General features: G+C 43.4%; 1 protein-coding gene across 2 annotated transcripts in view; it reads left to right on the top strand.

The window, feature by feature from the left end:
* Positions 1-26,144, top strand: part of Mgat4a (alpha-1,3-mannosyl-glycoprotein 4-beta-N-acetylglucosaminyltransferase A) — a 90,899-nt gene that overhangs the window by 14,152 nt on the left and 50,603 nt on the right. The window contains exon 3 of one of the 2 annotated variants that reach the window (XM_057794464.1): positions 24,553-24,693. In XM_057794464.1, the coding sequence (XP_057650447.1) occupies positions 24,553-24,693 (141 nt within the window). Of the gene's footprint in view, positions 1-24,552; positions 24,721-26,144 lie in introns of both variants that reach the window. The other variant, XM_057794463.1, reaches the window with a different exon arrangement.

The following is a 26,144-nucleotide window of genomic DNA, read 5'->3' as shown; positions in this document are numbered from 1 at the left end:
TAGAGCACAAAATGATTTTATATTTCAAATAATTTTTTTTTATAAAACCTAGTCCAGAGAGTTTCTTTATACTCTTCCTCGGTGTCACCCACCATTATCAACAACTTAGAGGGCACATTTTTAACATTTTATTTAGCATGTGTATGTGCAGTGCACATGCGGAGGTCATGAGCAGCTTGCTGGAGTCAATGCTCTCCTTCCTGCATGTGGGTTCTGGAAACTGAACTCAGGTTGTTTGTTTGTCAGCATGTGTCTTTACCCAGAACACAGTTTTCTAAACCATAACATTAATTCTGACACTGGATGCTTAGGCATAGATTGGGGCAGGTGAAGACTGTGCCTTTCTTTGCCCTTGTCTGAGGACTTTTCCTGATTAGGTAGAGGAAATAAAGTTTTGACCAGACTCTCACATGACTTAATGCATTGTGTCAGCACAAGGCGAGAGTTGTGGCTTTCTCTGCCTCTGGTAACAAGTCTTTGGACATTTTACTTGAAATTGCTGGAGTTTTCTCATGATTCTTTTCAGAAGGAACCAGGTCTTGTGTTTTCTTTCCTCCCCCCCCCATCTCTTTTTTTTCCCCCTTTGGTTTTTGAGACAGGAGACAGGGTTTCTCTGTGTTACATTCCCAGCTGTCCTGGAACTCGCTTTGTAAACCAGGCTGGCCTTGAACTCACAGAGATCCTCCTGCGAGTGCTGGGATTAGGGGCGTGCCCACTACACCAGTTTCGTTTCTTAATGAAGTTTGTATTTAGCCTTCCTGCCTGCCTTTCCCATGTTTGCAGAATGATGAGAGGACAAATAGGAGGAAAATGCGGACTCTAGCTTGTGGGCACACACAGCTCCTTCTGATGAACCTGGAAAGGTGTCTTACTAGTCATGGCCTCTGAGTTATTCTGAACAGAGATAGAAGTAAGAGGGAAGGCTTACTGCCACACAGAGTTGCTGGACTGAGCCAGTGTGTCCACATGGCAGAAGACTGGCAACAAGTCTGGTCCAGCGTGGCGGAGGCCCGGCTACACAACCGCACAAAGAATAGTTGGGAGTGGGAAGTTACCTGGGCAGACAGATCGCAGGGGCTAGGGACTTTTCTTGTCTCTGAGAGCGGGTGTGATGGCAATGTAGCGGGAGGTCTCCTGGCCCGTGGAGGAGTTTGTGACAGCAGGTGTCGTTATCTTATGTGGTCCACGTTTTACTTCCTGTGAAATGTTCAGTCTTTTGGCTCGGAGTTGTGTCTGTCTCTCATACACACACAGACAAGGGACTATGCTAATGTGGCACTTTTCTATGAATATGCAAGTGTCTTCTTTTTTATACATAAAGATGCAACTCATTGTTTTGAACTTCAAGTCCCGCAGTCAGACAGAACAAACATAAATACACCCAAACCTACCATCCTACTTATATTTAAACTTACTCAAAACTGTCAGTGTTATGTGGGCTTCATTCTTTTTTAAATTATGCATATGCTGTGTGTCTGTGTGGGTATATACACATGAGTTCAGGAGCCCCCCCCCCCAAAAAAAGAAGCCAGTAAAAGGTGTGGCAGCTAGACTTAGCAGTTGTGAGCTGCCATTGGGTGCTAGAAACCAAAGCTGGGCCCTTTGCAAGACTAGTAGATGAGCTTTTAACTTCTGAGCTTTATTGCAGGCTGCCTGAACTTTCTGTGTGAGCCCACACTGGCCTTGGGCTTATGTTGATCTTGTGTTTTAGCCTCCTGGGCGCTAGGATTACAGGCTCACGCCACCACACACAGCTTTTTTTCCCTTTTCTTTTTTTTTTTTTTAAATTTATTTGTATTTTATGTATATTGGTGTTTTGCCTGAATGTATGTCTCTATGTAATGTGTGACTCCTGTTCCAGGACAGAAGTCATAGACAGTTGTCAGCTGCCATGTAGGTGCTGGGAATTGAATCCGGGTCTTCTGGAAGAGCAGCCAGTACTCTTAACCTCTGAGCCATCTCTCCAGCCTCTTCTTTTGTTTCTTAAATTTCCTAAGGTTTGACTATGACTATTTTTAATATTGTTTGGAGCATAATAGGCAGGTAACAAAAAAGGGTGGTCTCTGAGACCACCATGCCCTGCCCAATAGGGTTGGGGGAGTCACTGAGGGCTTTCTTTCTTTCTTTTTTTTTTCTTTTTTGGAGGCAGAAATGCATTTCCTACCCCTCTAGAGTAATTCTTACCAAGATTATCTATCGGGGTGGATCATACTGTCGTATTTGGTGCTTAAAAGTTCTTGAAGATCTGAGTGTTAAAGGCTTGACACTGTTGAGGGGTAGTGGACACTTTAAGAGCTAGAGTCTAGTGAGAGGCATTAAGGGCATGCTCCAGAGGGGAATGTAAGACCCTGGCCAGTTTCTCTTTCTCACACCTTGAATTTCTGTCCAGGAGGTGAATGAGAGGTTTTTCCAACATTACTTTGTATGCCTCAGACCTGTTGTCATAGACCCAGGAACCTCAAAACAAACCTTTCCATTTGATACGTTAATTATCTCAGGTACTTGTAGAGGAGGAAGTGATTTGAAAGAAAATGGTCCCAAAGGGAGTGGCACTATTAGGAGGTGTGGCTTTGTTGGGGGAAGTGTGTCACTGTCGGTGGGCTTTGAGGTCTCTTTTGCTCAAGCTTCCCTCAGTGTGACAGTCAGTTGACTTCCTGTTGCCTGCAACATGTAACACTCTCAGCTCCAGCATCACGTCTGCCTGCATGCCTACCTGCTCTGCATCATGATGATAATGGAAATCTGAAACTGTAAGCTAACTCCTCAATTAAATGTTTTCTTATAAGAGTTGCCTTGGTCGTGGTGTCTTTCACAGCAGTAAAAGCCCTAAGACAGAAGCTGACATCAGTCCTTTTTTTCCTCACTACTCATCTGCATCCTTGGTATACACTGCACATAAGTTTTAGTTCTTTCCATGCTGCGTTTATGTTTTTAATCCCCTTGGAAATAGGCTTCTTCTCCTCCTCTTGCCTCTACTACCTTGACCTAGTATATAGACACTGCAAACTTAGCTGTTGTGTGATGTTTTGTTCTTTTGGCTTTTTGGGAGGGGGGCGCCACCCAGCTCCCAAATAAGTCACAGAGGCTTATTCTTAGTTATGAATGCCTGACTTTAGCTTGGCTTGTTTCTCGCCAGCTTTTCTTAACTATTAACCTGACTACCTTTTGCCTCTGGGCTTTTATCTTTTTCTATTTCTGTATACCTTTCTTTACTTCTTTCTCCATGGCTTGCTGGGTGGCTGGCCCCTGATGTCCTCCTCTCCTTGTTCTCTCGTTGCTCCTTGTTCTCTCCTCCCAGATTTTCTCCTTTTATCCTCTCTGCCGGCTAGCCCTACCTATCCTTTCTCCTGCCTCACTGTTGGTCATTCAGCTCTTTATTAGGACCATCAGGTGTTTTAGACAGGCACAGTAACACAGCTTCACAGTTAATCAAATGCAGCATAAACAAAAGTCACACACCTGAAAATAATATTTCCCAACACATTTTTTCTAATGAGATTCTTCTCATTAGAAAGCTGCCTAGAATTTTCTTCTGAGATAAGGGGATCTTCACCATTGTAGGCTGTTGACAGACTCTATTTCTCTTCTTTAAGACAGGGTCTTGTGTAGCCCAGGCTGGCCTGAGACTTGTTGTATAACCAAGGGATGACTTTTGAATTTAGATCCTTTGACTTCCACCACTTGAGGCTAGGATCACAGGTATACCTGTGGTTTATGTGGTGTTGGGAATCAAGCCAGGCCCTCATGCGCACTAGGCAAGCACTCCACCTACTGAACTAGGTAGCACCCAAGGGCATTCTTTTTTAAGCCTGGTTTGTTTGTGTGACCTCTACACCAGTCTTTGTTTTCTTGTTTTCCTTAAATTTCATTTTAAATCTGTGGACTTGCACAGTTTCCTGTTCCTTCCCATTTTAGATATTCACAAATAGATACAGGTTTGTATCTATATTTACATGCTTATTTTTTATATGCTCATTAGAGGAAAGACATACCCAGGTATATGGATAATCCTTTTATTCACATTTAACAAAGCAGCTTGGCCACTGAGGGCCCTCTTAGGCTGTTTTCTGTCTTTAATATCTGCCCAGGTATCCTCGAAAGTATCTAAGCCTACTCATCCTGTTCTCAGCTTCTGGGGTGTCCCACTACCAGGTGTGGACTTGGGTATACTTAGAGAGCCCTAGCTCTTCTGTAGAAATTAATCTGGCAGATCAGAATCTGGGTGCCCATGAGACTTAGCGATGGGCGGCAGTGTTGTTCTCCTGAGGGGTCCTTGACAGCTTCTGTTTAGCCGCCCACATTAGATAAGGTTATACTCACCCTGAAGGCTTTTTCCGCATCCATGAGCCCCAGCTCCAGGAAGAGCTGCCAGGCCCACTGAGGTTTTACTGAGAAATCGGGCAACCTGGAATGTGTGATGTAGAGGACTCAAGGCCAGGTGAGACACGGGACTTTGCCATCTTGTTTTCTTCTTCCCCACAGGGTGGCAAGCTGCAAGTGACCAGCTGCCAACTGAACTCAGTTTGTATGCTTCTGTGCAGAGAAGTTTCTCTTGCCTTCTTGGATGCTATTTCAAAATCATTCTCCCCCAGCTCGCACCCCTAAGAACATTTGTATACAAAGAGGAGTTGAATGTCCCGGGAATTGTCCTAGTCCTCAGCCAGATATCTAGGCTTCCCTTCCTGTTTGTCATCTTCCAGCTGGACTGAATTAAGCTGGAGAACTTCAGATTCGTGTGTAAGAGTTCGTGTTTTTGTTGACACCTCATAATTTGACTTTTATCTCAGGATTTTCCTCTGTAAGCCTACAGCTAGACCTCAAATCTTCTGTTTTTCTCTTCATAGAGTGTGTGCGTGCGTGTGTGTATTCGATTGTGTATGTGCAAGCATGTGAGTGTGTGTGTTCCTGTGGGTAGATGCAGACATATTTGCATCGTTGTTGAGATTAGAGGTCAGTGTCAATTGTCTTAGTCATTTGTTCTCCATCTTATTTCTTATTTACTTTTAATTGTGTGTATGTGCTGATATGTGTGTGTGGGTATGTGCACACGAATGCAGTGCCCGTAGAGTACAGAAGAGGGTATTGGATCCTGTAGAGTGGGAGTTACAGGCAGTTCTGAACCACCTAACTAGGTTCCAGGAACTGAACTTGGGTTCTCTAGAAGAACGGTCTGTACTTGTAGCTGCTGAGCCCTCTTTCTAGCCTCCACCTTATTACTTGAGACTGGGTTTCTCATGGAACCTCCAGCTCATCACTTGGGCTAGACTGGCCAGCGAGCTCCAGGATTCTGCCTGTCAAATTTAGAAAACTTTACTAATCTTGTAAGTTTCCTCATACAAGCCTGTTGTCAGCCGTGGCATGCCGAAGTACCTTTGCTATCTCACTCCCAGGGGAGCATCTCTTACAAGCTGGTCTGCTGCAGAGTTGGAGAAGGTAAACCCAGGCCGTGCAGAACATTCAGAGAGTGTGGCTGTGCATTAGGGAATCTGTAACTTTAAATAGTTTATCAGAGGGGCTCACGCTGAGCATCATGAAATGTGTGGTAGCTTGAACCTCTCACAGATAGTTCACTCTTCATTCTAAGTCATAGAGAAGATCAAAGAGCAGACCTGGTCTCTCTGTCTGTACGTGGTAGTGACACTTTTTAAAAAAAGATTATGTATACAGTGTTCTGCCTGCCTGTATGCCTGCAGGCCAGATGAGGGCACCAAGTCTCAATATAGATGGTTATGAGCCACCATGTGGTTGTGGGGAATTGAACTTGGACTTGTAGATCAGTCAGTGCTCTTAACCTCTGAGCCATCTCTCCAGCCTCCAGGTAGTGACACTTAAGACATAATATCAGACCATACATTACTCTTTATCTGTCTACTTGACACCCATAATATAATTGTCATTTTCAATGTTTAGATACAATTAGCTGTGTCTAGTGTATAGTGTTAGTGGGTTTTTGTTAAGTTCATGCTGTTCATCTCATGATCATGTAGTTACCTGACTATGGATAACTTTTAGTGGACATTATTTCCTCGACAACGAGTCATCCTATGTAATTTTTTATCAGGGTACTGGAGAGCAAAGGGGTGTTATTAACCGCCGTCCTGGGGTGCCATTTGTAAACTGGAACTATTCTGTGATGACCAGTGTTAATTGTCAACTTGACAGATTCCAGAGTCCCCCAGGAAGTGGACCTCTAGGTATCCCTCTGGGGGGTTCATTTTGATGGTGTTAACTGAGATAGGAAGAGCCATCCACTGTAGGCGGTGCCATCCCCTGGCTGGGGTGTAGGATGGAGTATGTAAGCAGAGGAAAGGAGCTGAGCAGCAGCATGCTTTCACTGTCCTCTGCTTCCTCTTTAAATTGCTCTTGTTAGAGGGTTTTGTGGTTTTTTTAATTTTTTTTTATTGCAGCAGCAGGAAAAGAGTTAAACTAAGTTGGTCTTGAGACAGGGAGCCATTGTTGTGATAAATCATTGCTGTGACTCAGACCCTGGGGAATAGTTTGAGAAAACAACGTGAAAGAGTTTAAAATTTAAGGCCAGGAAAGCCTCTGAATGCTGTTAACAGAGTTTATGGTGAGATTATGGGTCCATTATTGTGGGATCTCAGAAGACAAAAAAGCTGGGAAAAAATGTAGTTGAGGCTTGGTTCATGCAGCTTCAGAGAACAAGGACTCTTATCGGGAAGCAGGAGGGGCTGTTTGTGTGTGTGCGCACGCACGTGTGCGTTTGTGTTTAATCAAGAATTTGACTACATTCTGCATGTGTCCCGAAGGGTTGAGTTTGAGGAATTAATTTGTTTGGACAAGGGAGTGCCAAGACATGACAGTTTTGTTAATTGTTACAGAGATCAGCATCGCTGAAGAGAAGCCTCACTGCCCTTGGTCAGTAAGGGTTCCGAGCGCAAAACCCCAGCCAGCACAGGCTCCAACTTGTGAACATGTAAACTCATTTGAATGGAAAACACCTTAACTGAGAGTGTGGCCAGGGCAGGAGAGGCTTCCCTGCTCCTTGAAAGCACATGCCTGAGAGAGTATTTCCCATGGGCGGAGCATGGGAGCTGACGCAGCTGTGGTCAGTGTGCCCAGGCTACGTTGAGCAGCATCATACAGTCTTCTCAAGGGAAATGACCTTTGCTCCCTCGGCCCTGATAGGGCCCAGGGATCAAAGTAGCTTGACTTTCCTTCTTTGAAAGTAGGATTAAAAGTCGGTTCTCAGTGAGAGTGCAAGAGACCCTCTGTCACCTACCTTAAGGACAGTGTCTTTCTGTTTGTGAATTGTGCCTCTGCTGCTGCTGCTGTAACATCTGTGGTCTCCAGAAGCTGCTTTGCTAAACTGTAATGGAGTAATTGAACAATGGCTGTAATTGAAATTACTGTGATAATGGCTCAGGTCTTGGGGAAAATTTACTTGCAGGACATTAGTGGTTTATTGGCACAGTGCACCGTGATTTGTAAGGTGCTTTTCTTGACATTCCTTTTCTCTCTTTTCCGCTTGGTTAGTTCTCCCACTCTTCTAGCATTTACTCAGAGTATGCTCGGTGCTAGGGCGCTAGGTCTTTGTGGTGGAGTGCTAAGCAAGATAGGTGAGACCCTCATTGTCACAGGGCCTGCTTGTGGAGATGTGAAGGGGAGGACCTTACACGGTAGCAGTAGAGGAGCTAAAGAGACTGAGTTGTTGTTTCAGGTAGAAATGGGTCCTGACAGTAAAGCGAGCTATGTGGTGGAGAATGAGGTAGGAGAAAGGGATATTCGGAAGCAAGGGTAGTCAGAAAGCCTCTGAGAAGGTAGGCCTGTGTTGGAAGGCTGGTGAAATGGGGAGGAGGGATTGAGGAGGCCAAATAGCAGGTAGGACTGAGCACACTCTGCATTGAAAGGGCAAGCAGCAGGGAAGCCTTAGGATTTCCCAGTCTAGGGCTCTCAGAGTCCATCTTCATCTTCTGAGTTCTCAGTACTCTCGAGTATCTAATATCAACCCCATGTCGATGGCCGCCTTTGCTCTTGATGCAACCATGCCTAGAATATTCTTCCTCTGGCCCTGTCTTCCACAGCCTTACCTGTTTGCCAGGTTCTGCCTTAAAAGTCTCAGCATTCCCATGATGCTTGGCCCTGCTTGTGACACCTGTACCCTCTGACGAGAGCCGACCTGTGGACCCTGTGTAGAAACTGTCACTTTCTAATGAGATTCCCCCAGGGTTGGTGCAGGGTACCTCTTTGCTCTCTTTCTTCTTGTGTTCTAAGTGGCCCCGACTTTCATGATCGTTACTTTCCTGTGATTGTTTTCTGACACAACTGTAAGTGTGATAGATCTCCTAGACAGGACATCTGGATCCTTCAATGAAAGGTTACTGTTTGTATGTTGCCTTTAAAATCAATCAACTAATCTCTCTATTCTTTCTCTATATATCTCTCTGTATTAGTGCAGGTGCATTTGTGCATATGGAGCTCAGCAGACAACCTTAGGAGTGAGTTCTCACCTTCAGCCTTGTTTGAGGATCTTTTGTTTGCTGTTTGGTAAGCCAGGCTAGCTAGCCTGTGAGCTTCTGGGGATTTGCCTCTTTCAGCCTCACACCTCTCCATAGATGTGCTGGCTTTATTTTTTTTTATATCTGAACTCATATCCTCATACATATATGGCAAGTACTTTATCCACAGAGCCATCTTCCCAGCCCCATGGTATATACTTTTAAAATTAAGCTCCCGCCGTGTGTATTGTTTTAAATTATGTGTAGCGTGTGTGTCTGCATGTAGGTATGTATGGGCGTGAGTCTATCCAGGTGCCAGCAGAGGCCACAGGCATTGGATCTGGAGCTGTAGTTACAAATGCGAGTTGCCTAATCTGGGTGTTGTGAACTTGGATCCTCTGGAACAGCTCTTACCACTGATTTTTTTTTTGGACATAGAATCTACTATGTAGCTCAATCTTTGTCTTTAATTTTCCCAAAGTTATTGGTATTACAGGTATGCACCAGTACACTTAGATGTCCTCTGACTATTTAGAACAGTGTGTTTACTGTCTTCTAGTGATTATTGAGATGAGTCCTGTAGTCATTGTATATGACCTGTTTTCCCTTTAGAATGCTTTGTTCTTTAGTGCTGGGAATCAGACCAGGAGTGTTGTTCTTGCTGAACAATTGTGCTCTGCCACAGAGCTACATCCCTAGCTCTAGAAACTTCTAAAGCTTATTATTATTTATGCTCTTTCTTTCTGTACTGAAACCTAGTATAATGAGTAAAAGTGATCAGAGTGGACATCCTTGCTTTGTTCCTAGGAGGTCTGGTGTGAATTAATTTCAGATCTTTTGAAAGCTAAGGTATCTTTTATTCTTTGAGGAACTGCCTCACATGGACCTAGGAAATTCCTACTGTATCGAAAGTGCATTGAAAAAAAAAATCACCAGTAAATGCTGGGTTATGTCATGATGTTTAATTGACTTCTGGCATCCAGTCAGCCATGCATTCACTGTTAGCTGAGCCTAGATGTGTGTGTGTGTATGTGTGTGTGTGTAAGATAGTTACAAAGAACTCATATTTTGTTTTAGTAGTAGTACTGTATAGAGTAATTGGGAAGAACTAGTACAATGAAATTTGCATCTTTGTTTCAGCATATTTTTCTGTATCGCAGTCTGCATGAGAGACATGAGACTAGGAAGTTGCATTTGGCTCTGTTTTTGTGTGTTTGGAACATTTTCTTAAGCTTTTTTTAGGTTTTGTGTGGATACATGCATGGTCTTGCCCCACATTGAAATACCACTTGTAGGTGACCTTTTCTGTCCCACCAGGAAGTTCCCAAACAACTATACAGATACTATTATATTAATTATAAATGCTTGCCTGATAGCTTAGGCTTGTTACTAACTCATAAATTAACCCATATTTCTTACCTAAGCTCTACCATGTGGAAGTTCTTTTAAACAGGACATATTCATCTCCTGCTTCCCCTGTGTCTACTGGTGAGTCACCCCCAGTCTTTCCAGCCTTCTCTTAGTCTGGCTCTCCCGCCTAACCTTTCCTGTCAGCTATTGGCCATTCATCTCTTTATTAACAATGTAAGCAACACATCTTCACAGTGTGCAAAAGGATTATTCCACAGCAACATACTTGTTAGGTTTGTATCTATTGTGTGTGTGTGCTAATGTAAACAATACCATCTTTTTTAAAAGTCTGGTTGTTCATTGTTGTTATACAGGAAGCAGTTGCAGTCTGTAGAGGTCATTTATATGTTCACCTATATCCAGCAACCTTGTTCAAACGGTGTATTAGTTCCGAGAGATCTTGCTGCTGTCTTATTCTTTAGGATTTTCTACATAAGCAGGCACCTGCAAAGAAAGCTTGTCTTCCTTTACAATCTGTAGCATTTCTTTTGTTTGTTTTGTTTTATTAGACTAGCGAGGACCTCTAGTATAGTGTTAAATGGTTCTGACCTCAGTGTGGATGTATGGTCATTTATAAGGCCTTTGTAGATGTGTTTTCTTTTTATTAAGAAAATGTCCCTGTGTTCCTTGTAGAGTTCTGTTTCTTTTAAAATATGTGTTTATTCCCTCCCTCTATCCCACCTTTCCTCCACTCCTTTTCCTTCCCTCCCTTCTTTCCATCATTTCTGGGCACAGTTGGTGCTAGCTCATATTGGAAGACACTGTTCAGTTTCTTTGATTGGTTTTTCCATCTGCTCTTTAGATTGGTTGGCCATTGGCTCTGCTGTCTACTGTCTGAAATCCATGGTTGACCTTCTGTAGTGAGTTTTCCATTTTGTTCCATTTTCCCTTTTTATTTCCTCTCTCCTTTGAGTCAGCTTCATCGCACTAGCTTGTATTCTTTAAACATGGTTTTGTTTAGCTTTTGAAGCGTATTTAGAATATCTGTTTGTCCAGTGAACCCAAAAGCTTGTAACCCTCCGAGAGGATGTCTGTTGATTACTTCTGACTCCTTCACCCCCAGTTTAGTTCACATTTAATTTTATTTTCTTTCTACATTTCTTCATTTGGATGTGTGCACATGCTATGGCATGCCTGCGAAGGTGCGAGAACACCTCCATTTCCACCGTGTGAGTCGCAGGAATTGAACTCAGCGGTCAGGCTTGGCAGCAAGTCCTTGACCAGCAGAACCACCCTGATGGCCCAGGCTACACTTCCTTTTTCATCTACCAGTCTCATGAATGTTGTTGACTACACTATACATTGATGCAAACAGGATTCTTATTTAACCCTTGAAGGTACTGGTTTTATTAGCTCAGTTTTTTAGGATCTGGATTGAATTAAACCTCTGCCCACTGTGTCTGGTGTCTCTGAATTTGGGTTTTAGTGTGCTTTTCTAGTTAAGCTTAAGACTTCCTGGAGGGGTTATACCCACACTGGTGTCCACAAAGTGTGGGCTTCAGCTCAATACTGGGTGAAGACAGTTGTCCAGTCCTGTAAGACATTCTCAGCTTGTGGAGCCAAGTGAGCAGCTGTACTCTGGGCTGTTTTCCCATCTGTCCCAGCATGGATTCCCTCTGACTGCTGCTTTAGTTCTTCTCTGTGTGCACAGATTATATTGGCTGGTTGTGTGTGGGTAATTAACACTGGCTCTGGTCTCTACTGTGCAAGCTCATAGTCAACCTCCAGTCAACCTGAGGTTTGCAAAGAGCATCTTAAGCCTCCCAGGGCCAGGGCCATCTTCTTGGTACTCTGTTGAGTGTCTGACTGATCTGCCAGTCCATTGCACATTCCAAATGAAGCAGTAGCCTGGTGGGGCGGGGTGGGGGGCTAGTCTTTATCCAGCTCTGTAGATTGTTGAGTGCACTGGCAACACCCAGGGTCGGATGAGCCCTTTGTGGGATTAGGGACTTTGGTTTCCAAAGCCTGCCCCACCCTTTGCTGACGTTCTGACTGGATAGAACTGGGGAGGGCCAGGGGCAGCTCCTGGCAAGAAAGTGAGACTTTGTACTGTTCTTTAGAATCCAAATCCAGGCCTTTTTTTTTTTTTTTTTTTATGAATAAACACTTGTCAGTCTGTTGACTGTCTCTGGTTTATTTCCAGAGTTACTGAAATGCCTGTTTTTGACTCTTAACTAGCTCTGCAGTTGCTTTCTTGGGGAGAGGATTTGTGAGCCTCTTCATGCCTTTATGCCAGAAGCCAGGCACCCCAGTCTCATCAGGTGCTGTGATATGCAGTCATCCTGGGGGCCATCACCCCCAGGATTGATTCCTCAAGCTCTGGAAAACCTGCACGTGAAACCAGGGCTCAGTGGTGATTTCGCCACACTGCCTCTCGTAAGTGAAAATGGTCGTTAGGCGTTGTAAATAAGGACCTAATTTTAAAACAAGCCCTGAAGAGGGGCTGGAGTGTGGGCCTCACCTCTGCCAAGTTGGCCAGTGCCTGTCTTGTTTATGCATCAAAGTTGACAGTTGGGTCCCTTGGACTGGGAATGGCATTATTTTCTCTTCAGTTTAGTTGGCTGGCAGCCATTTCCTAAAAGAGTCTCTTAATCGAATTTTTCCAGGTTGGAGAGCTGTTTAGGCTTTGCTGTGCTCGAGGTTGTCTGGAATCTAGGCGGGATGTATTCTTAACTCTGAAAGGAAATTATTCATGGCTGACATATTAGAGGAGACTAAATTGAGAACATTGGGTTATTACAGAACATTAGCTAACTGACTTTTGGTGCTACTTGAGAAAGACTGCCAATTAGATCTTGGAGATAGGAATAATTGTCCAGCTGAAGCCCCACTGGATGATTAATGTCTGGGGAAAAGCGCCTTGTTCTCTTCCACCTTAGTGGGGAAGCACACATAAACACCAGGAGGACTGGCCACTCTTGCTCAATGGGATGCAAATGCATGGGGGTTTTAAAGTGCCAGCGAGGGGAAGCGACATCAGCGGTGGCGTTTTGTCTTTAATTTTTCTGGACTAGTGGCTCTCAAAATGTAATCTAGTAGGAACCAGGATCTCTGCCGTGCTCAGGAGGCTCATGTGTATGAGATTACTTCATAACAATACTGGGAGACTCATGAATATATTCAAAATTATTTCATAATAGCATTGAGAGGTGGTTTGCTTATTACACTATTGTTAAAAGGTAGCAGAAGTAGTTATGAGAATTTAGCTGTTTTCGGTTAAGCCAGACATGACTAAGAGCTAGTAAAACCTGCCATTCTTTTCATTATTGTTTTGTTTTGTGTTATTGAAAAAGGATATCACTGTGTAGCTCATGCCACTCCTAATCCTTCTGTGTTAGCTTTCCATGTATGGGACTACAGGCATGTATTATGTATCATGCCCAGTTTTGCTGTTTTTTTTTATTTTAATGTCATTACTTTTATAACATGTTATTTGTGCTAATATGGATAGAACTTAACATTATTTTAAATTCCTAATATAAATACTGGTATAATTCACATTAAAGGTCTTTGGGGTTCACTAACACTTTTGAGAACCAAAGCATGAACACTATAGGCTGGGGTGATAGCTCAATGGGTAGAGTGTTTGCTACATAAACATGAGGGCATGAGTTCCCATTACCCTGAGAACCTATGCAGAGAGCTGGGTTTGGCAGAGCTGGTCTGTAAACCTGGGGAGGGCCAGGAGGCTCATGGGGGCTTGAGACCAGCCAGTGTAACCTAGCCATAGTGTTGAGCTCTACATTCAGGGAGAGACCCTGTTTTTATAAGGTGAAGAGTACTAGAGGAAGGTAACCAGCATTAATCTCTAGCCTCCACACAGACATAAAATCCACAGGTCAAAAATGTATAAGAATAAGAACAGTTGTATACATAGACTTATGTTAAAGTTAAAAAAAACCCAACTTATTTTGTGTGTGTATATATGCCACAGTGTGTGGAAGTCGGAGGACAACTTGTAGGGGGGTTGGTTCCTTCCTCCATCATGTGGGTCTTGGCAGTTGAACTCAGGCCATCAGGCTTGGTGGCAAGCTCCTTTACCCACTGAGCCATGTTGCCATCCCTGTATCATCTTTAAAGTAAAATTGCTATCATACTGGGCACATTGCATAGCTTACTTTAAATCTTTACTGTGGCACGTTGCTTCCTATGCCATGAATTTTCCTGGGTGCATGATATTCTATTAATAAAACTATGATAATTAGGTCAGTTTGTAACTCCTGACTTTTTATGGTACATAGCAAGTATAGAAAGAGTGTCTATTACAGACATCTTGATCTAGAGAAAATTCTTCAACTGAAAATCCATATTCTGAGACTGTCTTTATGGACAACTTTGTAATATATGTGTAATAGTCTGTTGATGTGCTATAAGTCACTATACATACATACATACATACATATATACTTAATTTACAAATTACCACAGCTCTTGTGGCTAAGATGACATACACTTTATGATCTCCTGGTGTATGTGGGACCCTCCACTTAGGGTCTCAGAAATCTGTACTGAAGGTGTCATCTACCTTCACTGTTGTGAGACTTGAGTGGGGAAGAATCTGTGTCATATTCTTTGGGGTTGTTGGCCGAATTCACTCTTTGTGGCTGTGGGAATGAAAGGCCAAGCCTCCCTTTAGCTGTTGACTGGAGGTAGCTCTGAGCTCTTTGTCACATAGCTTTGCAGTCTATCGTTTTGCTTCTTCTAAAGCAGCTTAGGGCAGAGAAGGGAGAGCATTTGCTAGCAAGACATTTCATATAATACATTATCTCAGAAGTGACACTTGTCCATCTGCTTGACCATGTATTCTGTGCATGAGAAGGAAATGGTTTCCTTCTCACGCTGCAGGGGAGGGGCTTGTGCTGGGTTGGGCACCTCAGGATGGTGAGGAGCAGGCACCAGGTCATCTTAGAGCCTGTGGCAGTATTTGAATTTACAAAGAGTCCAGCGAACTCAAATGGTAATTTGTAGATAGACCGAGTTTTATCCTTGAAGAATATTAAGCCCAGCATGGTGGCACACACCATTAATCCCAGCGCTAGAGAGTCAGAAGCAGGCTGATTTCTGTGAGTTCAAGGCCAGCCTGGTCTACAAATCAAGTTCCAGGACAGCTAGGGCTGTTACCCAGAGAAAATCTGTTTCAAAAACCAAACAAATAAGCAAAAAATATTTTTCCCTTATTCTTTGGAAGACCTCAGAGAAAGACTTAAAGCCAGGAAATATTTTAACAATAGTCTCCAAGGTCAGAGAAGTAGTTCGGTTGGAAGGGTGATTGCCTTGTCCTTCGGGGGTTCAACCCCAATACTAGAAACAAAAACAACAAAAAGTTTCAAAGCAAAGTGAAGATTGCACTGTGGCCAAGTAGACAGTGGCGGCTCACTGAAGTTAAAGGACTCGAATGGAGTAGAGTACAGGTGACGATGATGTCCTGTAATCCTCACCCTGCTAGTGGGAGGCTCGTATCTGCATTTGCTTCTCAGGTAGCTCGCAGCTTGGGCTGTCACAGTTGCCTCTGCCTGATGCTCCTTTGTGTGTCCTTTTTTAGCTCAGGGCCTTTGGCATTTTCCTGGGGTCTGATCAGTAAGACAGCAGGGTGTCTGTAGCTTGCCCCTATAAGGTGAGAGGCATTCAGAGGCACTGATTGGTTTTAGAAAACCTATTGTGACTTTAGTCTGGGGATGGGGCTGGCAAGTCAACTGTCCCGATGGAGCTAGGGCTGAAGCTTGGTAGTAGAGCACAAAGTCCCGAATTCAGTCCCCAGAACTACAGTAACAAAAGCCATCTGATGGAAAGTCAGTCCCAAGAGAAGGAAGGCATGGAAAGCCTGCTTGTATATTGGCACACCTGTAATTCTAACAGCTTATTCAGAAGCTAAGGCAGGGGGATTGTGAGATCAAGGCCCGCCTGGGCCACTTAGTGAATAGATGGCAGGCAGAAGATTGTTAGGAGAAGGTAGAAATCAGTGAGTTAGAAGAACATAAAAGAATAGCCGTACCTACCTAGGACACGCAAGACAGTGCTGTGTGTCAGGGAGTGTGCTGGGTAGTCTTGTCAACTTGACACACCTGGGAGTTGTATGGCTTCCATTAGGTTGGCCCAGGACACACATCTGTGGTGCATTTCCTCGATTGCTGTGGATAGTACCACCCTGAGGCAGATGGTCCTTGGTGGTAGAAGAAAATAGGCTGAGCAATAGCAGGGAACTCAAACCACTGAGCTACAGGCTAAGCAGCATCCCTCTCTGGTCTCTGCTCTAGTTCCCACCTCCATGTTCCTGCCTCAACTTGCCTGAACGAGGGACTGTAACCTGCAAGTCAGATAAAACCCTTTTCTAGTTGCTTTTGGTGTTTTTCCAACAGAAAACAAACTAGGCATGGATAGTTGTGTTTGGCTCTTTAGATTAAGATGGTTCTAATAGACTGGTTCTCAACCTGTGGGTTGAGACCCCCTTTTGGGGATCGCGTGTCAGATATCCTGCATATCAGGTATTTATTATTCTTAACAGTAGCAAAATTACAGTTATGAAGTCGCAACGAAATAGCTTTATGATTGGGGGTCACCACAACATGAGCTGTATTAAAGGGTTGCAGCATTAGGAAGAGTGAGAACCACCGTTCTTATGTAAAATGGAATGCTCTATCTTGGAGAATTCTTCATAGGAAAGTATAAGACATTATCTCTTGGGGATACAAAATGTGTTTTATTTTCCTTTAATAATAAAACCCACCACAATGCATGCCAGTATGTTTACGTGCTAGTTTAGGAGAGATGTTTATAACTTTCTGCTGTCTTTCACGCCACATTCTTCATGGTATTGATTCTAAAGAGCAAGACTGACAATATTAAAAAATGTTTTTTAATCTTTAATTTTATTCTCTATGTGTGTGGGTGTTTTGCCTGCATGTGTATCAGTACACCATGTGTGTGCAGTGCCTATGGAGGCCAGGAGAGGGCATTGGTTCCCCTAAGACTGGAGTTACAGATGACTGTGAACTGTTATATGGGTGCTAGAAATTGAACCCATGATCTCTGTACTCTTAACCACTGAGCCATCTCTCTCCAGCCCCACACCATCAATGGTCTTCCTTTATTTTTTTTTTAGAAGTTAAGTCCATTAAAACGAGTACATACCCTCCTAAGTTTTGCATCTGCCTCCCCCCATTTCACTATGATAATGGAATTTATAATGACATTACCAAAAAAAATCTTGCTCCTTCCCCAAGGAAAATGAGCAAATCTGTTTAGACTAAGAATGTATTTCTAAGGAAATGAGTCTTGTAGCTCTACACAGCAGCATTATTTCCTCTTGGCCACTCACCAAACCTACACCAGGATGCTGTTCTGAGTCACCCTGTTAATGATTGTGCTACCCGAGGGGTGGTGGAGAGAGATAGCAGTTGGGTTCCAGAGCTTTAGGGGCCCACCATACTCAGCTCCAAATAACCACATGGAGGCTCATTCTTACTTATAAATGCCCAACCTTAGCTTGACTTGTTTCTTGCCAGCTTTTGTTAAGTTATCTCACCTACCTTTTGCCTCTGGGCTTTTATCTCTATTTTTGTGTATGTTTCATTTCCTGCTTATTCCATGTCTGGCTGAGTTTCTAGGTGACTGGCCCCTGTTGTCCTTCTCTGTTTTTTTCATGCCTCTCTTCTCTCTCTAGTCTCTTTGCCCGCCAGCTCCGCCTGTTTCTCTCCTGCTTCATTATCAGTTGTTCAGCTCTTTATTAGACCAATCAGATGATTTAGACAGGCAAAGTAACACAGCTTCACAGAGTTAAGTAAATGCAGCATAAAAGAATGCAACACATCTTTGCATCATTAAATATTCCGCAGTATAAACTAATGTAACACAACTTCAACTAACCCACAACAAATAAGGGTCTTGTTCTGCGAGTATAAAAAAATCAGAAATGAGCTAACCTTATTGCTTGTTTTAAGTTTAAAAGTATCTGAATTGTGTGCACCTACCAGCTTCATCTTTCCTTGTGAGCATGGGCGGGTCTTCAGAGCCCCTGTTTATGTGATGTGCGTCCTACAAGGTTATTCTGCAGAACCCTTGGAAAATATCCTTGAAATAGATGTGTGCCAGTTACTTTGAGAACACCTCTCTACACCATTCTGTGTTTTGTGGCCCTAAACATTTTAGTTTCTGTCTGTGGGTCCCCTAGATTGTGGGTAACTGGAAGGAGATAAAGAGGGAGCTTGGAGAGAGACTTCCATAAACTCTGGGCTTCTTGGATCTGGAATCTGAGGACAGTCTTGGCCTCTTCCGAGAAGGTCAGTAGGTTCCAGGCCCTGCCCCTCTCCTGCTGAATCAGTGTTTCTGGTTTTAACAGCCCTCCCTGCTGCCTTACCTGGAGGTTGAAGTTGGGGGAATGGAGACACCTGGCATTGTTTATGACCATTGTCTGTCTGTTCTATTTAGTGATTGTCAGTTTGAAACTGAACTTTTAAGGATAAAAGTCAGGACTTCCGAACCCCTGCCAGCCTAGACTTGGCCAGTCATTCCATGAGGAGGGCAAAAAGTAGAAACAAAAGTGTCGAGGAAGGACGACCCCCAAGGTCATCTTCAGGATCCTGACTGGGCTTTAGGTTTAAATAGAGAAGCGTTTGACCTGGAGCTAGAATTACGCAGTTCCGGTCAAGATGCTCTAATTGCTGCAGATCTGGTCCTGCGAGGTGGTCTCAAGTTGTTAGTACTGTTATTGCTTAAATCAGACCTATCTGGCTTTTGTAAGTTTACTTTTGCCTCAAGGCATGGTCTTGCTGTTTGGAGAATGACCTGGCCTGTCTGTTCTGCCAGGTGTGCTTTTTCCTGGAATCCAAAGTAACCACAGGTCTAGGACAATTTTATCTCTGTGCTTTCAGTCTGGAAAAGAAAGGAGATAGTTTAGGCATCACCGGTTTTTAGATAGACCTTCCTTAAGTGATTGACACACCTAGGTGGCGTTAAGGCTGGATTCTGACCAAAGTAGACAGACCGACAGTGAGAATACAGGTGTTAGGTTTTCATCTTGCTCCTCTTGAACTGTGGACCTGCAAAAGCAGCTCCCAAGGGTCTGTTAAATACTCATTTATTCTCTCCACTTGTGTTGTTTGGGTTCTGCTTACAGTGTGTTTTGGCTCTTCAAATTGCCTTTGGAATCCCAGGTTCCTTTATTTCTTCTACCTCCTCTTTTCCTTCTTTCTCCTTCCTTCCTCTCTTCATTCTCCCTATGCTCCCTCCCCTTCTCTTAGCATATTTTAGAGCTTTGTAAATGGGAAATTGCCTCCAGTTTCTTCAAGTCTTAGCTTTCAGTTTTAAGTTGGTTAAAAACAATCAATGCTAATCTTTTAAAATAAACGAAATATAATACTTTTCAATGATAGTGGGTTTCTGAAAAGTAAGTCTACAAGCTCTATAATGGTGCTACAGAGTTGTGTGTGTGTGTCTGTTTGTGTTTCCTTTTTCTCTGTGAAGGAATGCAATATAACACCCAAGGACAGAGGGATTGTTAGGAAGCAAACCCAGGACAAGCCCCACCCTGTACCTGTAGCTCCTCCCAGCACTTCTCACTCCGCCCCCTTAATTCCTCTCTTTTGGGAGCGGGCCTTCCACTTCCCTCCCCCCAGCCTGATCTCTGTGTAACTCAGGCACTTCGGAATTGCTGGTCTCTTGGCCAAGGGTGCCTCACTTGGTCAGTTGCTCCTCTTTGCTCTCTCTCCCCATCCACTGTGATTTTATGGTTTAGTGTGCCGGCCCTGCTCAGCCTGGACTCTTCCCCCTGCCTGCTTTCTCCCTTATTTCTACAACAAAAATCTCTATACTTTACAAGTAGCCATGTCCTTCTCCATTTATTTCCACCTTTTTACATTCGGGAACAAAGCAAGTTAGTCAACATTTTTTTTTTTCAACCAGAATTTTAGTTTGATAAAATTTAACTTCTTAAAAAAAAAAAATAAAAAACAAACAAAGCCCTCCAAACAGTGGAAACAAGTTTTGTTAACTATAGCATTCACGAAATTCAGCAGTAAACCCCGTATCTTAATTAGAAGGTTTTAGATTCCTGTTCTATTTTTATGCATTCATAGCATTGCCCATTTATATCAGTTTTTTTCCCCTACAGTGAGTCCAAAAGTGTTATTTCGAATTATCAACTCGCATGAAAATTGCCATTCTCATGCGAACACCAACTATGTCGTGTTTCGGGAGTTTTATACTTCGATTCTGTCTCTAATGGAAACAAAACAGTGAGCAGATTCACTGCCCATGGGATTAGACAACCCCCCCAGTTCCTGCCATGGCCCCCTGCAGAAAGCAAATGATTGAAAACAAAGCAAATACAGGAATTTTGTGACAGATGCTGAAAATAGGGGGTTGTATAAACACATGAGTCTTTTGGAGGAGTTTTTTGTGTATATTAAAGTTTGAACTCAATTCCTGGGAAATATAAATAGGAAAAATTCTAAGACTGTTCTAGAAACTTCTTGAAAGCTCTTGGCTTTCTAGATTAAAATATAATGTTGCTCCAGGCTCTGATGTAGGGAACTCATTAATATGGAAGGGTGGTTGTGTGAGCTCTAGGATCAGGGAGGTCAGAAACTCTAGTGTGACTTTACCCATGGACCCAGCAGGCCCTCTCTACACTGATGTTCCAGAAGCACAAGTGTGGTGTCCTTGCCCCCCGCCCCCAGAACCCACAGTCTCTTCTACATTTTCTGACCCTGACCCTGATACTGTTTTAGTTTTGTCTCCTTTAATCCCATTAAGGAGCCATCCAGGATTGTGCTATGCACTTTGCCATTTTAATCTTGGGTGTTTCCACAGTCTTTGTCTTCGATGACCTTCCCATCATTTGAAGTACACGCTGTGTGTTTCATACATTCTCTGTTTTGTAGAGTCGGCTGTTTCCTTCAGATTAGATTGAGATTACATGGGCTTGGCAGGAACACCGAATAATGAGCCCTGTGTGTTCTTGGTGCATCTCTGCAGGAGGTGCTAGGCTTGGCCCTGTTATTGCTGATGTGAACTTTGACCACTCCCTTTCCATAAGGGACGCCTGCCAAGTTTCCCCACTCTAAAATTAGCATTTGTTCTGGGGTAAAATAAGTACTTGGTGAGGAGATACTTTGAGATGATGTAAGTACCTCATTCCTTACCAGATGTGCATCTGAGAGTTACAGCATCCATGTTTGTTTCTTGCCTGAATCAGTGATTGCTATGGTGGTTGCAGACCAGGAACTCTGAGCGGTTGGTCATCCCTCCTACCGTCAGCAACTGGCATTCTCCTGTAAGATACTCTGCCCCTTCATCTGAGAGGTTCTACTCTCTTGTTGGTATGAACTTATTGATTCTGATTTTATTCAGTGGGTTGTAATCTATCAGTGGTTTAGTTTTGTTCTGTAAATTGCCCCACTGTAGCTAATGAAAAGGCCCTTAGGTATTCTAGCTTTGTGTCCTTCTGACAATGTCTTGTCATTTTTGCCTTTCAAAAAAATTTTCTTTTTAATTTATTATTGTGCGGGCGGTGTGGAGGCCAGCTTGCCTGAAGACATCTTTGTGGAGTTGATTCTTTCCTTCCACCATTAAATGGACCCTGGGACTTGAACTTAGGTCTCTGGGCTTGAGCAGCAAGCAACTGCCTCTATCCACTGAGCTATGCCGCCGGCTCCCTTTTTGTCTTTTAGTATTATTCCTTTGAAGTTATTTTTCTCCAAGGAGTTCTAGTTCTTTTTAGTGGCAAATAGCATTCAAAAAACCAGTGTGTAGGCCCTGCCTGGGTCTCAAGGGGACAAATATTAGGCTTAGGCTGCTGGTTTAGGTGCTGCTGGGCTGGCTGATGTGCTTGTCCACAGTCTCCAGACTCAGGGGCCACCCTAGAATCGGATCTGATCTCAGGCCATACTGTCCATATTTTCTAGATGCTTTGGAAGGTGTTATTCTTCTAGATAAATTTTAGAATACACACAAGCCTCCTTCCCCGGCTGTCATTTTGAAAAGTGTTCACTTGAGGTTGTTGTTAGCTTATGGGAGAACTGTTGGGCAGGACTGGGTCCTCCTGTTCAGGAGTAAGAGGTGATTTCTATCCTCTGCCCCGCCAATTTACCTCAGTAGTTTCTGTTCATAAATCTTGTCTCCTGCGATAACCATTACAGTGTTATTGATAATGGTTCTCTGATGGTTCTCTGTTTCTGAGCTGCGATCTTGCTCTGTTGTCAGGTTGTTGTTTTTTAGATTCCTGGCCTCCAGTAAACCTACTTCAGCGTTCTGAGAAGCTGGGACCTCAACTTTTTCTACTTTTGTATTTGTGAATGATATCTTAGCATTTTTTTTCCTTGTGAATTTACACAAAAAAGTGCCTTTGGCACGAATGTGTAGTTTGAAATTTCATTAAACCGCGTCATCTGCATCGGTAAATGGGACACAGAGGCACCGTGAACTTCCTTAAAAGCCTTTCCTGGTCACAGTACCTGCTGATTTCTGTCCTTCCTACAGCAGACTTGTGTGTGTGTGTGTGTGTGTGTGTGCTGGGGGATACAGATGCTTGTGTTGCTTTGCTTCTCAGTGTCAGGAAAGTAGGGCATTGTGCCAGCTAATTACCCTGCCACAGACTTCTTAAGAGTTTGCTGTGTGCGCCTGAATGAGGGGCAGTGATCAGTGCTTTCACAGGTTTTTAGCACCAGCTTTAGAGGGTGTGTGGGTGACGTTGACTCTTCTTCCTCTTCCTCCTTCTCTTCCTCCTCCTTTTTTCCTCCTCTTTCCCCTTCCCTTCCTTCTTCTCTTCCTCCTCCCCTTCCTCCTTTTCCTTTTTTTCCTCCTCCCCTTCCTCCCTATTCCTCCTCCTCTTCCTCCTCTTTCAGACAGGGCTTCACTGTGTAGCTCCATAGAGTGATGACATTCTTCTAGTTCCTAAGTTAGTAGGGGCTCTGTGGTTCAACAAGTGAGGACCCGTTTTGATCTTTAGTTCTAGTGTGGTATTTTCTTGCAGAACATGGACTTTGATTATGTCTCTGTTCTTGCAGTCCTATTAGTTTATTTTTAGAAGTGTACTTCTTCAAACCTTGAAAACATTTGCATAGATAATTTATTTTTTAATTTAAGCTTTTATTTTGCAAGTTTTATACATGAGTATTTTATTTATGTTATGCCATAAATAAAATGGAGTTTCCACAAAACCAACTAGGAGACCGAGTCCTGTGTACAGAAGCAAACGGCCTTTGTTCTCACACAAGTTTGCACACTTGGACCCTCTGTGTGTCCAGCGTGTTGGAGTGATCAGAGAGCCCCAGCTCAGTTGGGGTTGGGTTTTAATAGTAGCAAAGGTGGGGGTGAGGGATTTCTAAGGTTCAGGATCCCTGACTGACATTTGTCTAGGCGTGTCCTAGTGAAAAGCGATGGATGTGTGCTAGCAGGTGATCCTATCTACAAGGCTTGAAATCTTAGGAATTTCCTTTGGATGGTCTGTTTCTGTAGTGCCAGCTTATGACACCTGGAACCGGGTGCTGCCTGCTATGGCAGCTGTGCGGCCTGGGCCCCATATGTGGCCAGGCTGCTCTGGGTCCCACAATTTATAACACTTTCAGCCCTCTACCTCCTTCCTTCAATGGCCCCTTGTCTTCCCCAGCCCCTTTCAAATCCATGTCCTCTGCTTCTTTAATGATCACTGTGGCATATGTTGTATACATGCTTATACGTGTGGATTTACAGCCTGCTGTGTCTGTTGTGTTCGTCATCTGCATATTTACAGGGTTCTCTGTGGCCACGATGGCCAGTAGAGTCATGGTCCGAGGAAGGCAAGAAGGCAGTTTGGGTCATCATGACTCAGTAGCCAGTGCTGGTGCAGACTTTGAGAGTCTGACCTCAAGTAGTTTATTTTAAGCATATTTACCACACACATTTGGGAAGAAGCTTCCTGGTGATAATTAACTCAATCCTATTTGCACAGCAAAGCTGAAGACATGACTACATCGACACTCTCTGTAAAGAACAAGTGACATCTTTCATAAAGATGTGTTCTGTAGAACAACTAAAAGAAGCTCAAGATACAGCAGGGTGGGGGTGGGGAGAATAGCAAGTCAAAGATTTACGGAGACAGACAAACTCAAGGGTCTAGGGGAGCATTCGGTATGGTCTGGCCACACAGAAAGGTCACCAGGCTGTTAACCAAATCTGCTCCCAACTTCTGGGCTGAACACAGGCTATACAGCGATAGCCCTGTGTGTTTAGCATTCCTGGTTCCCCTAGGCTTCTGTGTGACCACAAGGACCTAAATGTATTCCTACTTGTCCTTACGGCTGACCATTTGGGGTTGGATAACCTATCATGGTGTTCATCCCTTCAGAAAACTGGTTCTCCGTCCCTCACCAGCCGTTGACTGCCTATAGTTAGTTATCTGGGGGTGAGGGGTTTGCAAAATTTCCCTCATACGTTGGCATTTTGGCCAGTTGTGGATCTGTAATAGTTTTCCTTCTGTTGAAAAAAAAAAAAAGCTTCTTTGATGAGGGAGAACTATACTCATCTGTGGGTAGAAGGATAAGCATTTAGAACGTGTTAGAGAGTACATTGGGTTAGTAAGCTGGCAGAAGTAGGTTCTCCAGGGTCATGCCTAGCCCACTGCCTTAGACTGTAGAAGTGTGTTATTATTTTTTAAAGACATACACTAAAAGACAAATCATACTAATGATTTTTTTTGTCTTGCTTCTAGAAAAACTCATTGCTTATCAACGAGAATTTCTTGCTTTAAAAGAACGTCTTCGCATAGCTGAACATAGGATATCTCAGCGCTCTTCTGAGCTGAACACCATTGTCCAGCAGTTTCGCCGCGTCGGAGCGGTAACTAATGGAAGTAAGGCCGCACTGAATACATTCTCAGGTACTTTAGATGAGTGTACGTTCAGGGGCTTTACGGAGTGTGTGACTGGAGAGTTCTGTGAACATGCCAGTCAACATGTATTGCCCTTCTCAGAAAGAAAAAAAAATCACACAAAATTTGCTCTTCTGGTGAATTATACATGCATTTTTATTAATTGTTGAATTTGATTTCGACAGACACTGTTATGTCAGGTGTGTGCCTTTCATCAGTAACAGTGAAAAGACTGTATCTTTTGAAAGCATTTGTAAGGAGATTAAATTTTAACTTTTGGGCTGGCAAGATGGCTCAGTGGTTAAAGAAAGTTTGATGCCAAGCCTAACAGCTCTGGGTTCAATCCCCAGGTCCCACATAGTATACAGAGTGAATCAGTTTCTCTCATTGTCCTCTGACTCTCCACCCCCTAAATAAATGTCTTAAAAATAAAAAAAAAATGAATTTTAACTTTTCTTTCAGTATGCTTATGATATAGCCGGTGTTAGACCTTAGATGGCCTCTGAGGAAGTCTATGAGCTGCTTGGAGCAATCCTTGCTCTTGCTTCTGCTTGATAATCAGGAAGAAACCTGGCTTATCGTCGTGCATACTTGGGAAGTGTCTGGGCCTCTCCTGGGGTCTTCTGGTCAGTCAGAGGACAACTGCTTCTCTCTTGTGGTGCTTTTTGCCTCGGATAATCCATTTGTTTGGTGTTTATTCCAGTGCGCCAGGCCCCATTGCTCTTTCCAGGTTGGTATTTTAGATTCAGCTTCGTGTACTCTAAACAGAGCCAGGCAGGGATGCCTTTCATCTTGATATCAACACCTGACCTCGTTTTCAGAGTTTCGTGTTTCTCCCTCTCCTCCTGAGGGCGCATGTATGTTTTGTCACTAGAGCGTTTTCCATTACAGAAGGCTCCAGTTCGATCAGCAATTTCTATTAACAACATTTTTTTGTTTTCTTTTAGTCTTTCTTATACATTTTTTTCAAAATATTTTCTTGAAATTATACTATTGAGCATTTTTACATTATCATTTTTTTTGTTTAAGACAGTTCTCTGTAGCTCTGGTTGTCTTGGGACTTGCTATGTAGACCAGGCTGGTCTCAAACTCACAGAGATTTGCCTGCCTCTGCCTCTAGAGCGCTGGGATAAAAGGTTCATGCCACAATGTCTGACCTTCTTCAAAATGCTATCTACATTAAAATTTTATTTTACTGGGATAAGAGCTCCTCCATAGCACAGACTGACCTGAGACTGCAGCTCTCCTGTTTCGGCCGCCCTAGTGCTCAGGATTAGAGCTGTGCACTCACCACCCTGGGTAAAACACTTTAATAGCGAATATGCTAATCATAACCACAGCAAATTAAGCATTTCCTTCTATAATTAGCAAATGAATGTTTTCCTGGGTCATTTTTCCTCCTCCAAATCACAGCTCTGTGAGAAACATTTCTG

This window comes from Chionomys nivalis, chromosome 19 (assembly GCF_950005125.1).
Source record: "Chionomys nivalis chromosome 19, mChiNiv1.1, whole genome shotgun sequence".
Lineage (NCBI taxonomy): Eukaryota > Metazoa > Chordata > Mammalia > Rodentia > Cricetidae > Chionomys > Chionomys nivalis.
The sequence above is the reverse complement of the archived record's forward strand: the minus strand, read 5'-3'. Positions and strand labels throughout refer to the sequence as shown.